Genomic DNA, 15,250 nt, shown 5'->3' on the forward strand with positions numbered 1-15,250 from the left:
TGATACTGAAAACCGTGAGATTCTATGAGCTGTCCCAGGCCAAAAGTGTAAATGGAGAAGAGCAAGGGCCCTAGAACTGAACCTTGTGGGACTCCAACAGATAGGGGGTGAGGTGAGGAGGTGGTGTGTGAATGGGAGACGCTGAATGTTCGGTCAGTTAGGTATGACGAGATCCAGGATAGGGCCAAGTCTGTGATGCCAAGGGATGAGAGGGTCTGTAGTAATAGGGAATGGTCCACTGTGTCAAAGGCAGAGGACAGGTCAAGGAGGAGGAGGATAGAGTAGTGTCGCTTGCTCTTGGCGGTTAATAGGTAATTGGTGACCATAGTTAGGGCAGTTTCAGTGGAGTGGTGTGACCGGAAGCCTGATTGTAAGCGGTCAAAAAGGGAGCAGGAAGATAGATGGGAGGACAGTTCAAGATGCACGTGTTGTTCCAGTAGTTTTGAGGCATAGGGGAGAAGTGATATTGGGCGATAGCTAGATACAGAGGATGGGTCAAGAGAGGGCTTTTTGAGCATATGTGTGATTAAGGCATGTTTAAAGCTTGAGGGGAAAACACCAGTTAGTTATAGGTTGAAGAGATGGGTTAGAGTTGGGATGAAGACTGTGGCGAGGTTTGGGATGAAGTGGGAAGGGATAGGGTCAAGTGCACAGGTGGTGAGATGCGATCTTGAGAGTAGAGTGGAGAGTTGATCTTCTGTAATGGTGAAGAAGTTGGTTTTGAAGGTGGAGGGCTGGGTAGTTGGGAGGAAGAGCTCTGGGGGTTGTCGACTAAAACTGTCTCTGATGTTCTCAATCTTCTGCTTGAAAAATGAGGCAAAGTCTTCCGTTGAGATAAGTGGGGAGGGAAGAGGTGCTGGGAGACGGAGGAAAGAGTTGAAGATGTTGAATAACTGTTTAGGGTTGTGAGACAGGGAGGATATGAGAGATGAGAAGTAGGTTTGTTTAGCTGTGGCGAGTGTGGTCTTGAAAGTAGTGAGGGACTGTTTGAATGCGATAAAGTGCTCATCGGAGTGGGATCTTTTCCATCTCCGTTCTGCAGCCCTGGAAGCTCGCCTCAGTTCTTTGGTCAGGCTGGTGTGCCAGTGTTGTCTGTTGATTTTGCAAGCTTTGGTATGTGTAAGAGGGGCAAGAGATTCCAAAGATGCAGCTATTGTGGTGTTATATAGAGTGGCAGCGTCATCCGCATTGTGTAGGGAACTTATGTCTGTGGGAGGGAGGAGGGATTCAGAGAGTGAATGTAGATCAAGGTGCTTTATCATCATACCACCGAACAAAAAGTGGACTAACAGACGATCAAAAAGACGGATATAATAAAACAAGGTACCGCTGAAAACGTCATCTTGTCCCACAAAAAACAAGCTGCCATATAGCTCCATCACCGAAAAAATAAAAAAAATATAGCTCTCAGAATAAAGCGATGCAAAAATAATTATTTTTTATATAAAATAATTTTTATTGTATAAAAGCGCCAAAACATTTAAAAAATAAATGAGGAATCGCTGTCATCGTACTGACCTGAAGAATAAAACTGCTTTATCAATTTTACCACACGTGGAACGGTATAAACGCCCCTCAAAAGAAATTAATAAATTGCTGGTTTTTGGTCATTCTCCTTAACAAAAATCAGAATAAAAAGTGATCAAAAAATGTTACGTGCCCGAAAATGGTACCAATAAAAACGTCAACTTGTCCCGCAAAAAAAGAAGACCTCACATGACTCTGTGGGCCAAAATATGGAAACATTATAGCTCTCAAAATGTGGTGATTCAAAAACTATTTTTTGCAATAAAAAGCATCTTTTAGTGCGTGACAGCTGCAAAACATTAAACCCCCGCTACAAATAGTAAATCAAACCCCCCTTTATCACCCCCTTAAATAGGGAAAAATAATAAAATAAAAAAATGTATTAATTTCCAGTTAGTGTTAAGGTTAGGGTTGGTGTTGTGAATTCTGTGGCAGAGCTCCCTCCTGTGGTCACAAGTGGTACTTCGGCTGATTCTCTCTATGAGCTTCCGTTGGTGGAGGAAAGTGGTACTGCGGCTTCTGAGTTTCCTTCCTCAGGTGATGTGGTGAAGTCGTTAGGTGCTGCTCTATTTAACTCCACCTAGTGCTTTGATCCTGGCTTCCAGTCAATGTTCTAGTATTGGACTTGCTTCCTCCTGGATCGTTCCTGTGGCCAGTTGCTCTGCATAGCTAAGTTCCGCTTTTGTTATTTTTGTTTGCTGGTTTTTTTGTCCAGCTTGCTTATTTTTTTTTTTTCTTGCTTGCTGGAAGCTCTGGGACGCAGAGGGTGTACCTCCGTACCGTTAGTCGGTACGGAGGGTCTTTTTGCCCCCTTTGCGTGGTTGTTTGTAGGGTTTTGTGTTGACCGCAAAGTTACCTTTCCTATCCTCGCTCTGTTCAGAAAGTCGGGCCTCACTTTGCTAAATCTATTTCATCTCTGCGTTTGTCTTTTCATCTTACTCACAGTCATTATATGTGGGGGGCTGCCTTTTCCTTTGGGGTATTTCTCTGAGGCAAGGTAGGCTTATTTTCTATCTTCAGGCTAGCTAGTTTCTCAGGCTGTGCCGAGTTGCATAGGGAGCGTTAGGCGAAATCCACGGCTACCTTTAGTGTGGTTGGAGAGGATTAGGGATTGCGGTCAGCAGAGTTCCCACGTCTCAGAGCTCGTTCTATGTTTTTGGGTTATTGTCAGGTCACTGGATGTGCTCTGACTTCTATGTCCATTGTGGTACTGAATTACCTAATCATAACAGTACTGGAAGCCATAAGTACTAATGATTCTCAATAGAGGGAAAAAAGAAGTTCTGAGACCATTTTTTTTTCTCTGCACTGTGTTTTGCCTTTTTTTTCCCCTAGACATTTGGGTGGTTCAGGACACAGGTGTAGCGATGGACATTAACCCCTTCGCGCCATGCGCCGTACTAGTACTGCGCTGCCGGCACTGCATTTGTGCCAGCAGCAGTACTAGTACGGCGCACCGATCACCGCGGTCTCGCGCTGAGGGCCGCGGTGATCGGGTGCGGGTGTCAGCTGTATATGACAGCTGACACCCCGCAGTAATGCCCACGATCGGCGCTATCGCCGATCGCGGGCATTTCACCCCTCTGATGCCGCTGTCAGTAGTGACAGCGGCATAGAGGGGGATCGCGCAGGGACGGGGGCTCCCTGCGCTCTCCCACCGGAGCAACGCAATGAGATCGCGTTGCTCCGGTGACCCGGAAGGAGTCCCCGGATCCAAGATGGCCGCCGGACCCCTTCCGGGTCATGAAATGACCTGGCTAGCCGGCGCCTGCTGAGAGCAGGCGCTGGAAAGCCTGCTAAACTGCCTGTCAGATCGTTGATCTGACAGTGTGCTATGCACAGTGTCAGATCAACGATCTGATCTAATACAGAGATGTCCCACCCTGGGAAAATGTTAGAAAGTAAAAAAAAAAAAAATAGAATGTGTAAAAAAAAAAAAAAATCCCCAAGTAAAAAAAAAAAAAAAACATTTCCCAATAAATCCATTTATTTATGTAAAAAAAACAAACAAACAATAAATGTACACATATTTGGTATCACCGCGTCCGTAACGACCCGCTCTATAAAACTATCTCACTAGTTAACCCCTTCAGTGAACACCGCAAAAAAAAAAAATAAAAAACAAGGCAAAAAACATTGCTTTATTATCATACAGGCGAACAAAAAGTGGAATAACACGCGATCAAAACGACGGATATAAATAACCATGGTACCGCTGAAAACGTCATCTTGTCCCGCAAAAAAAATGCTGCCATACAGCATCATCAGCAGAAAAATAAAAAAGTTATAGCTCTCAGAATAATGCGATGCAAAAACAATTATTTTTTTATATAAAATAGTTTTTATTGTGTAAAAGCGCCAAAACATAAAAAAAATTACATAAATGAGGTATCGCTGTAATCGTACTGACCTGAAGAATAAAGCTGCTTTATCAATTTTACCACACGTGGAACGGTATAAATGCCCCCCCTAAAAGAAATTCAGGAATTGCTGGTTTTTGTTCATTCCGCCTCCCAAAAATCGGAATAAAAAGCGATCAAAAAATGTCATCTGCCCGAAAATGTTACCAATAAAAACGTCAACTCGTCCTGCAAAAAACAAGACCTCATATGACTCTGTGGGCCAAAATATGGATAAATTATAGTTCTCAAAATGTGGTGATGCAAAAACTATTTTTTGCAATAAAAAGCGTCTCTTAGTGTGTGACAGCTGCCAATCATAAAAATCCGCCAAAAAAACGCTATAAAAGTAAATCAAACCCCCCTTCATCACCCCCTTAGTTAGGGAAAAATAATAAAATGTAAAAAAATGTATTTATTTCCATTTTCCCATTAGGGCTAGGGTTAGGGCTAGGGTTAGGGCTAGGGTTAGGGCTAGGGTTAGGGTTGGGGTTAGGGTTTCAGTTATAATTGGGGGTTTCCACTGTTTAGGCACATCAGGGGCTCTCCAAACGCGACATGGCGTCCGATCTCAATTCTAGCCAATTCTGCTTTGAAAAAGTAAAACAGGGCTCCTTCCCTTCCGAGTTCTCCTGTGCACCCAAACAGTGGTTCCCCCCAACATTTGGGGTATCAGCGTTCTCAGGACAAGTTGGACAACAACTTTTGGGGTCTAATTTGTCCTGTTACCCTTGGGAAAATAAAAACGTGGGGGCTAAAATATCATTTTCGTGGAAAAAAAATATTTTTTATTTTCACGGCTCTGCGTTATAAACTGTAGTGAAACACTTGTTGGTTCAACGCTCTCACAACATATCTAGATAAGCTCCTTGGGGGGTCTAGTTTCCAATATGGGGTCACTCGTGGGGGATTTCTACTGTTTAGGTACATCAGGGGCTCTGCAAATGCAACATGACGCCTGCAGACCAATCTATCTAAGTCTGCATTTCAAATGGCGCTCCTTCCCTTCCGAGCTCTGCCGTGCACCCAAACAGTGGTTCCCCCCAACATATGGGGTATCAGCGTTCTCAGGACAAGTTGGACAACAACTTTTGGGGTCTAATTTGTCCTGTTACCCTTGGGAAAATAAAAACGTGGGGGCTAAAATATCATTTTCGTGGAAAAAAAATATTTTTTATTTTCACGGCTCTGCGTTATAAACTGTAGTGAAACACTTGTTGGTTCAAAGCTCTCACAACACATCTAGATAAGTTCCTTGGGGGGTCTAGTTTCCAATATGGGGTCACTTGTGGGGGTTTCCACTGTTTAGGCACATCAGGGGCTCTCCAATCGTGACATGGGCTCCGATCTCAATTCCAGCAAATCTTGCATTGAAAAGTCAAATGGCGCTCCTTCCCTTCCGAGCTCTGCCACGTGCCCAAACAGTGGTTTACCCCCACATATGGGGTATCGGCGTACTCAGGACAAATTGTACAACGACTTTTGTGGTCCAATTTCTCCTGTTACCCTTGGTAAAATGAAACAAATTGGACCTGAAGTAAAAATTTTGTGAAAAAAAAAGTTAAAGGGAACCTGTCACCTGAATTTGGCGGGACTGGTTTTGGGTCATATGGGCGGAGTTTTCGGGTGTTTGATTCACCCTTTCCTTACCTGCTGGCTGCATGCTGGCCGAAATATTGGATTGAAGTTCATTCTCTGTCTTCCATAGTACACGCCTGCGCAAGGTAAGATTACTTTGCGCAGGCATGTACTACAGAGGACAGAGAATGAACTTCAATCCAATATTTCGGCCAGCATGCAGCCAGCAGGTAAGGAAAGGGTGAATCAAACACCCGAAAACTCCGCCCATATGACCCAAAACCAGTCCCGCCAAATTCAGGTGACAGGTTGCCTTTAAATGTTCAATTTTTTTAAACATTCAAAAAATTCCTGTGAAGCACCTGAAGGGTTAATAAACTTTTTGAATGTGGTTTTGAGTACCTTGAGGGGTGCAGTTTTTAGAATGGTGTCACTTTTGGGCATTTTCTGTCATATAGACCCCTCAAAGTCACTTCAAGTGTGAGGTGGTCCGTAAAAAAAATGGTTTTGCAAATTTTGTTGCAAAAATGAGAAATCGCTGGTCAACTTTTAACCCTTATAACGTCCTAACAAAAAAAAATTATGTTTCCAAAATTGTGCTGATGTAAAGCAGACATGTGGGAAATGTTGTTTATTAACTATATTATGTGATATAACTCTCTAATTTAAGGGCATAAAAACTAAGAGTTTGAAAATTGCTAAATTTTCATAATTTCCGACAAATTTTTGTTTTTTTCACAAATAAATGCAAGTCATATTGAAGAAGTTTTACCACTATCATGAAGTACAATATGTCACGAGAAAACAATGTCAGAATCACCAGGATCCGTTGAAGCGTTTCAGAGTTATGACTTCATAAAGTGACAGTGGTCAGAATTGTAAAAATTGGCCCTGTCACTTAGGTGAAAACAGGCTTTGGGGTGAAGGGGTTAAAGGTCTGTCTTCATGTGTGGATCAGCTCACGGCAAGAGTACAAAATATTCAAGACTTTGTGGTTCAGAATTCTATGTTGGAACCAAGAATTCCTATTCCTGATTTGTTTTTTGGAGATAGAACTAAATTTCTGAGTTTCAAAAATAATTGTAAACTATTTCTGGCTTTGAAACCTCACTCCTCTGGTGACCCAGTTCAACAAGTTAGGATCATAATTTCTTTTTTACGTGGCGACCCTCAGGACTGGGCATTTTCCCTTGCGCCAGGAGATCCTGCATTATGTAATATTGATGCGTTTTTTCTGGCACTCGGATTGCTGTACGATGAACCTAATTCAGTGGATCAGGCAGAGAAAAATTTGCTGGCTCTGTGTCAGGGTCAGGATGAGATAGAGGTATATTGTCAGAAATTTAGAAAGTGGTCCGTACTCACTCAATGGAATGAAGGTGCGCTCGCAGCTATTTTCAGAAAGGGTCTCTCTGAAGCCCTTAAGGATGTCATGGTGGGATTTCCTATGCCTGCTGGTCTGAATGAGTCTATGTCTTTGGCCATTCAGATCGGTCGACGCTTGCGTGAGCGTAAATCTGTGCACCATTTGGCGGTATTATCTGAGCATAAACCTGAGCCTATGCAGTGCGATAGGACTTTGACCAGAGTTGAACGGAAAGAACACAGACGTCAGAATGGGCTGTGTTTCTACTGTGGTGATTCCACTCATGCTATCTCTGATTGTCCTAAGCGCACTAAGCGGTTCGCTAGGTCTGCCACCATTGGTACGGTACAGTCAAAATTTCTTTTGTCCGTTACCTTGATCTGCTCTTTGTCATCTTATTCTGTCATGGCATTTGTGGATTCAGGCGCTGCCCTGAATTTGATGGACTTGGAGTATGCTAGGCGATGTGGGTTTTTCTTGGAGCCCTTGCAGTGTCCTATTCCATTGAGAGGAATTGATGCTACGCCTTTGGCCAAGAATAAGCCTCAGTACTGGACCCAGCTGACCATGTGCATGGCTCCTGCACATCAGGAGGTTATTCGCTTTCTGGTGTTGCATAATCTGCATGATGTGGTCGTGTTGGGGTTGCCATGGCTACAAGTCCATAATCCAGTGTTAGATTGGAAATCCATGTCTGTGTCCAGCTGGGGTTGTCAGGGGGTACATGGTGATGTTCCATTCCTGTCTATTTCATCATCCACCCCTTCTGAGGTCCCAGAGTTCTTGTCTGATTACCGGGATGTATTTGATGAGCCCAAGTCTGATACCCTACCTCCGCATAGGGATTGTGATTGTGCTATCGATTTGATTCCTGGTAGTAAATTCCCAAAAGGTCGACTGTTTAATTTATCTGTGCCTGAGCACGCCGCTATGCGGAGTTACGTGAAGGAGTCCTTGGAGAAGGGGCACATTCGCCCGTCATCGTCGCCATTAGGAGCGGGGTTCTTTTTTGTGGCCAAGAAGGATGGTTCGCTGAGACCTTGTATAGATTACCGCCTTCTAAATAAGATCACGGTTAAATTTCAGTACCCCTTGCCGCTGTTATCTGATTTGTTTGCTCGGATTAAGGGGGCTAGTTGGTTCACCAAGATAGATCTTCATGGTGCGTATAATCTTGTGCGTATTAAGCGAGGCGATGAATGGAAAACTGCATTTAATACGCCCGAGGGCCATTTTGAGTACCTAGTAATGCCATTCGGACTTGCCAATGCTCCATCAGTGTTTCAGTCCTTTATGCATGACATCTTCCGAGAGTACCTGGATAAATTCCTGATTGTATACTTGGATGATATTTTGGTCTTCTCGGATGATTGGGAATCTCATGTGAAGCAGGTCAGAACGGTGTTTCAGGTCCTGCGTGCTAATTCTTTGTTTGTGAAGGGATCAAAGTGTCTCTTTGGTGTTCAGAAGATTTCATTTTTGGGGTTCATTTTTTCCCCTTCTACTATCGAGATGGACCCTGTTAAGGTCCAAGCCATCCATGATTGGACTCAGCCGACATCTCTGAAAAGTCTGCAAAAGTTCCTGGGCTTTGCTAATTTTTATCGTCGCTTCATCTGCAATTTTTCTAGTATTGCTAAACCATTGACCGATTTGACCAAGAAGGGTGCTGATGTGGTCAATTGGTCTTCTGCTGCTGTGGAAGCTTTTCAAGAGTTGAAGCGTCGTTTTTCTTCTGCCCCTGTGTTGTGTCAACCAGATATTTCGCTTCCATTCCAGGTCGAGGTTGATGCTTCTGAGATTGGAGCGGGGGCTGTTTTGTCGCAGAGAAGTTCTGATTGCTCGGTGATGAAACCATGCGCCTTCTTTTCCAGGAAGTTTTCGTCTGCTGAGCGTAATTATGATGTTGGCAATCGAGAGTTGCTGGCCATGAAGTGGGCATTCGAGGAGTGGCGTCATTGGCTTGAAGGAGCTAAGCATCGCGTGGTGGTCTTGACTGATCATAAGAACTTGACTTATCTCGAGTCTGCCAAGCGGTTGAATCCTAGACAGGCTCGTTGGTCGCTGTTTTTTGCCCGTTTTGACTTTGTGGTTTCGTACCTTCCGGGCTCTAAAAATGTGAAGGCGGATGCCCTGTCTAGGAGTTTTGTGCCCGACTCTCCGGGTTTATCTGAGCCGGCGGGTATTCTCAAAGAGGGAGTAATTGTGTCTGCCATCTCCCCTGATTTGCGGCGGGTGCTGCAAAAATTTCAGGCTAATAAACCTGATCGTTGCCCAGCGGAGAAACTGTTTGTCCCTGATAGGTGGACGAATAAAGTTATCTCTGAGGTTCATTGTTCGGTGTTGGCTGGTCATCCTGGAATCTTTGGTACCAGAGAGTTAGTGGCTAGATCCTTTTGGTGGCCATCTCTGTCGCGGGATGTGCGTTCTTTTGTGCAGTCCTGTGGGATTTGTGCTCGGGCTAAGCCCTGCTGTTCTCGTGCCAGTGGGTTGCTTTTGCCCTTGCCGGTCCCGAAGAGGCCTTGGACACATAGCTCTATGGATTTTATTTCAGATCTTCCCGTCTCTCAAAAAATGTCAGTCATTTGGGTGGTTTGTGATCGCTTCTCTAAGATGGTCCATTTTGTACCCTTGTCTAAATTACCTTCCTCCTCTGATTTGGTGCCATTGTTCTTCCAGCATGTGGTTCGTTTACATGGCATTCCAGAGAATATCGTTTCTGACAGAGGTTCCCAGTTTGTTTCGAGGTTTTGGCGAGCTTTTTGTGCTAGGATGGGCATTGACTTGTCTTTTTCCTCGGCTTTCCATCCTCAGACCAATGGCCAGACCGAACGAACCAATCAGACCTTGGAAACATATCTGAGATGCTTTGTTTCTGCTGATCAGGATGACTGGGTGTCCTTTTTGCCTTTGGCTGAGTTCGCCCTTAATAATCGGGCCAGCTCGGCTACCTTGGTCTCGCCGTTTTTCTGCAACTCTGGGTTCCATCCTCATTTCTCTTCAGGGCAGGTTGAGTCTTCGGACTGTCCTGGTGTGGATACTGTGGTGGACAGGTTGCAGCAGATTTGGACTCATGTAGTGGACAATTTGACCTTGTCCCAGGAGAAGGCTCAACGTTTCGCTAATAGCAGACGCTGTGTGGGTCCCCGACTTCGTGTTGGGGATTTGGTTTGGTTATCTTCTCGTCATATTCCTATGAAGGTTTCCTCTCCTAAGTTTAAACTTCGTTTCATTGGTCCGTATAGGATTTCTGAGGTTCTTAATCCTGTGTCTTTTCGTTTGACCCTTCCAGATTCTTTTTCCATCCATAACGTATTCCATAGGTCATTGTTGCGGAGATACGTGGCACCTATGGTTCAATCTCTTGATCCTCCTGCTCCGGTTTTGGTGGAGGGGGAGTTGGAGTATATTGTGGAGATGATTTTGGATTCTCGTGTTTCAAGACGGAAACTCCAGTATCTGGTTAAGTGGAAGGGTTATGCTCAGGAAGATAATTCCTGGGTCTTTGCCTCTGATGTCCATGCTCCCGATCTTGTTCGTGCCTTTCATATGGCTCATCCTGGTCGTCCTGGGGGCTCTGGTGAGGGTTCGGTGACCCCTCCTCAAGGGGGGGGTACTGTTGTGAATTCTGTGGCAGAGCTCCCTCCTGTGGTCACAAGTGGTACTTCGGCTGATTCTCTCTATGAGCTTCCGTTGGTGGAGGAAAGTGGTACTGCGGCTTCTGAGTTTCCTTCCTCAGGTGATGTGGTGAAGTCGTTAGGTGCTGCTCTATTTAACTCCACCTAGTGCTTTGATCCTGGCTTCCAGTCAATGTTCTAGTATTGGAATTGCTTCCTCCTGGAACGTTCCTGTGGCCTATTGCTCTGCATAGCTAAGTTCCGCTTTTGTTATTTTTGCTTGCTGTTTTTTCTGTCCAGCTTGCTTATTTGTTTTTTTCTTGCTTGCTGGAAGCTCTGGGACGCAGAGGGTGTACCTCCGTACCGTTAGTCTGTACGGAGGGTCTTTTTGTCCCCTTTGCGTGGTTGTTTGTAGGGTTTTGTGTTGACCGCAAAGTTACCTTTCCTATCCTCGCTCTGTTCAGAAAGTCGGGCCTCACTTTGCTAAATCTATTTCATCTCTGCGTTTGTCTTTTCATCTTACTCACAGTCATTATATGTGGGGGGCTGCCTTTTCCTTTGGGGTATTTCTCTGAGGCAAGGTAGGCTTATTTTCTATCTTCAGGCTAGCTAGTTTCTCAGGCTGTGCCGAGTTGCATAGGGAGCGTTAGGCGCAATCCACGGCTGCCTTTAGTGTGGTTGGAGAGGATTAGGGATTGCGGTCAGCAGAGTTCCCACGTCTCAGAGCTCGTTCTATGTTTTTGGGTTATTGTCAGGTCACTGTATGTGCTCTGACTTCTATGTCCATTGTGGTACTGAATTACCTAATCATAACAGGTTGGGGGCTAAAGTTAGGATTGAGGCTAAAGTTAGGATTACGATTACGGTTGGGATTAGGGTTTGGATTAGGGTTGGGATTAGGGTTAGGGGTGTGTTAGGGTTAGGTTTTTGGTTAGGGTTATGGTTACGGGTGTGTTGGGGTTAGGGTTGGAGTTAGAATGGGGGGGGGGTTCCACTGTTTAGGCACATCAGGGGCTCTCCAAACGCGACATGGCGTCTGAGCTCAATTCCAGCCAATTCTGAGTTGAAAAAGTCAAACGATGCTCCTTCCCTTCCGAGCTCTGCCATGCGCCCAAACAGTGGTCCCCCCCACATATGGGGTATCAGCGTACTCAGGACAGATTTTGTATACACCCTGGTTTTAAACTTTTTCGAATAAATGTGAAGCTTTATCTTACCTGATTTTTACGGCTGATGGATTCCCTCTATCTTCTACTACTAAATGGTGAAAGATATTTAAATAAAAGGAGAAATTAATGTTTTATGTTGATCAGAATAGGACACATACAGGCTCCAGCCGCTTGTGGGCACAACCCGGCAGATATCAGTAGACGTAATTTCACCAGTCACACTCTCCTCCTGATGTGGAGGTGGAATACCATTTTAGAATTGAATACAATTATTTTTAAAAAAGTAGTCTTCAGAAATATATAATTCTTGACGTTCCTCAAAACAATGGCACCAAAAGTCCAAAACGGTACAAGGGGGCAATTTATCATTCCACCTAAGTCACTATTTTAGCGTAAATGGGTGATTACACATTTGCTATACTATTTGTTACTTTTTTACTTTTCCAGCGCTTACATCACTAGACTTAATGGTGGTGGGAACTTAGTGGAAAGACATTTTGCTACACGAGGCCCTTTAAATTTACTATAATTTACTCAGATATTTGCCAGAAATTATAATGAAAATCATTGTAAATTTGATTTCCTGGGATAAGGTCTACAAGACGTGCGTTTATATTTTTAAGAGGTGTGCTTATTACTAAATTCTGACATGTTCACATTTTTTTAAAAATCCCAAACATTTAGTGTCTTAGATCTGATCATGATGGCATTTAATACATATGCACCATTAGATAGCTGGGATGTTGCTGGGGTATTGATAGCGGTCTGTGGTAAACTATTCCTTATTTATTCCTTACGGTGAATCAGCAGCAAGATTTTGTCAGTGTAGAAGATAAAGTCCTAGCTGAAATAGAAGACATGTATTTGAAGGGTGATCATCAGTACAAGGAGGAAGAAATTCCGGTGGCTATTCAGCCAGGTGAGTAAAGACCAAATGTGAGGTACAGTATCTGCGGTGGGATATAGACCGGAACCTGCTTACATTCAGTTTCTTGCAATTCACTCTTATGGAGGTAAGTCAAACGTGTGGAGTCAGCATCTGATGGCAAAAATGTACATCACATTCATGTGGCCATGTGACTAACTGCTCGCATCGCCACCCCTGAGGAATCAAGACAGTGTGCACCCCAATCACTGCCACAATTCAGCAATCTGCAGGCAGTCACATAGTGACGGAATGAGAAAGAGTTTTAGTCAACAATTATGGCATCATGTCAAAACAAACCAAAATACAACAATGTTAGAGGATAAGATGCCAAAACAAAAAAATGGACATGTATCGGGTTCAGTACAAATAATGTGAAATCCGAAAAAGAAAAATGTACACATGAACCAAAAATAATGAAAAAAATACAAATTTTATTGGTTAAGAAAAAAACACAACAATGACAGAAAGATTAAAAAGTGGGAAACCACAAAGTGGCACCAAAACCCACCAGGCTGTATAAAATAGGTTATATACATCAAATGACTTTCCAAGGTAATATATACAAAACAGAGAAAATCATGTAGTCATGATTTTCACAAAGGAAAGTACAAGAAATTCAAAACAGATGATCAATCGAGTACAAACATTACCTCTTGTGGGTGATGGAGCCAGCCCCAACTCACGTTTCGGCTACTGCCTTCTTCTGTTTTTTTTTTCTTCTCTCCCTTTCCTATCCTCTGTGGGAACCCTGATTAAAGGGGCACATAGGAGTACAACATTGTCATGAATATACACTGCTCTGCTATATCCATTAGGTCTGTGTAAGACCAGCTGCAGCTTGGGTTCCCCTCCCTCACAGCCCCTCCTTCTTCTCCCTGACAAACTACTGCCGCTCCTGTATCACCTGCCAAAGAGTGGGGAAGTCAGGGCCTGCTCTTAAGGCTCCCCTGATCCCTTTGCCAGTGATAGAGGAGCCTTTCCAGAGGATTACCGTGGACATTGTGGGCCCACTGACCATCTCCAGCAGCGCTGGAAAGCGATACTTCCTCACTGTGGTAGACTACGCTACCTGGTACCCAAAGGCAGTGGCTCTGTCCTCAACTAGGGCGGATAAGATGGCGAATGCACTGTTGGGCATCTTTTCACGCGTAGGATTTCCCAAGGAGATGCTTACAGACCAAGGGACCCAATTCATGTCTCGCCTAAAGGAGGCTCTCTGTAAGAAAATGCAGGTGAAGCGTTTGGTATCGACTGTGTATCACCCTCAGACCAATGGTTTGTGTGAGCACTTTAACAGTACCCTCAAACAGATGCTACACATGCTGGTTGAGACCCAAGGACGTGACTGGTAGCGGTACCTCCCACTCCTGCTATTCGCTTACTGAGAGGTTCCGCAGGCCTCGACGGGGTTCTCCCCTTCAAGCTCCTGTATGTCAGGCGAGTCCGGGGACCCCTTGTGTTGGTAAGGGAATCCTGGGAAGAAGAGTCAAACCCTTCTGAAGTGTCCATCGTGGAGTATGTCATGCGCTTCCGTGACAAAATGAAGACCTTGACGCAGTTGGTGCATGACAACATAGTGCAGGCCCAGACCGATCAGAAGCACTAGTATGACCAGAACGCCCGGGAGCGGACCTTTCAAGTAGGTTAGAAGGTGTGGGTGCTCGTCCACGTACCAAAGGATAAGCTTCAGCGTCGTCCACCAACAGCTCAAACCAGTCACCTATGTGGTCACGCTTGACCACGCTTGGGGTAGGTGAAAGGCCTTTCGCATCAATGTGATGAAGGCTTATCACGAACGTGAAGCCTGCGTCCAACCGGTCTGCAACCTGGCCCAAGGCAAGGCCGGTGGGTCCATCGAGGGCGTGGAGGTAAGCGCCTTGCTATCCGAACCCCAGCGGTCGCAGCTGCGGACCAGGCTGAAACCCTTCCTGGCCATGTTCACCATCAGACCTGGAAGGAGTCAGTTAGCGGTCCACAAGGTGGACACCGGGAATCACACCCCGCTATGGTGAACACCCTATTGGCTCTCCGACGAGGTGCAGCAGGTTATGCGCCAGGAAATCGATAAGATATTACAGCTGGGGGTGATTCAACAGTCCAAAAGTGCATGGGCCTCACCTGTAGTCCTCGTACCAAAGAAGGATCGTACCATCCACTTCTGCGTGGACTACAGGGGGCTCAACGCCATCACAGCCTCTGATGCGCACCCAATGCCGCGCATCAAGGAGCTGCGGTTAGCTGGCGCTAAATATTTGTCCATAATGGATTTGAGCCGGGGATATTGGCAGATGTGAAGTCCGCCTTTATCACCCCCTTCGGACTGTACGAGTCCACGGTCATGCCATTCGGCATGAAGAATGCCCCTGCTACTTTCCAGCGGATGGTCAACCACCTGCTTCAGGGACTGGAGAAGTACGGGGTGCCGTACCTAGATGACGTTGCCGTCTTCAGTTCCTCCTGGGAGGAACACCTGCAGCATCTCCAGGAGGTGCTCAGGCAAATTCATCAAGCAGGCCTGACCATCAAGCCGGGAAAGTGCCAGATGGGCATGAGCGAGGTCCACTACCTGGGGCACCAGGTAGGCGGGGGATCCATGAGGCCAGAGCCTGCGAAAATGGACGTAATCGCGTCCTGGCCCACCCCCAGGACCAGGAAACAGGTGATGT

The 15,250-nt window shown here is 45.3% G+C and overlaps 1 protein-coding gene across 3 annotated transcripts in view; it reads left to right on the forward strand.

The window, feature by feature from the left end:
* LOC138665371 (oocyte zinc finger protein XlCOF7.1-like) overlaps window positions 1–15,250 on the forward strand; it is a 117,513-nt gene that overhangs the window by 83,069 nt on the left and 19,194 nt on the right. For 2 of the 3 annotated variants that reach the window (XM_069752796.1, XM_069752798.1), the window contains exon 6: window positions 12,464–12,575. In XM_069752796.1, the coding sequence (XP_069608897.1) occupies window positions 12,464–12,575 (112 nt within the window). The remainder of the gene's footprint in view (window positions 1–12,463; window positions 12,576–15,250) is intronic. The other variant, XM_069752797.1, reaches the window with a different exon arrangement.

The sequence above is a fragment of the Ranitomeya imitator genome, chromosome 2, assembly GCF_032444005.1.
Source record: "Ranitomeya imitator isolate aRanImi1 chromosome 2, aRanImi1.pri, whole genome shotgun sequence".
NCBI lineage: Eukaryota > Metazoa > Chordata > Amphibia > Anura > Dendrobatidae > Ranitomeya > Ranitomeya imitator.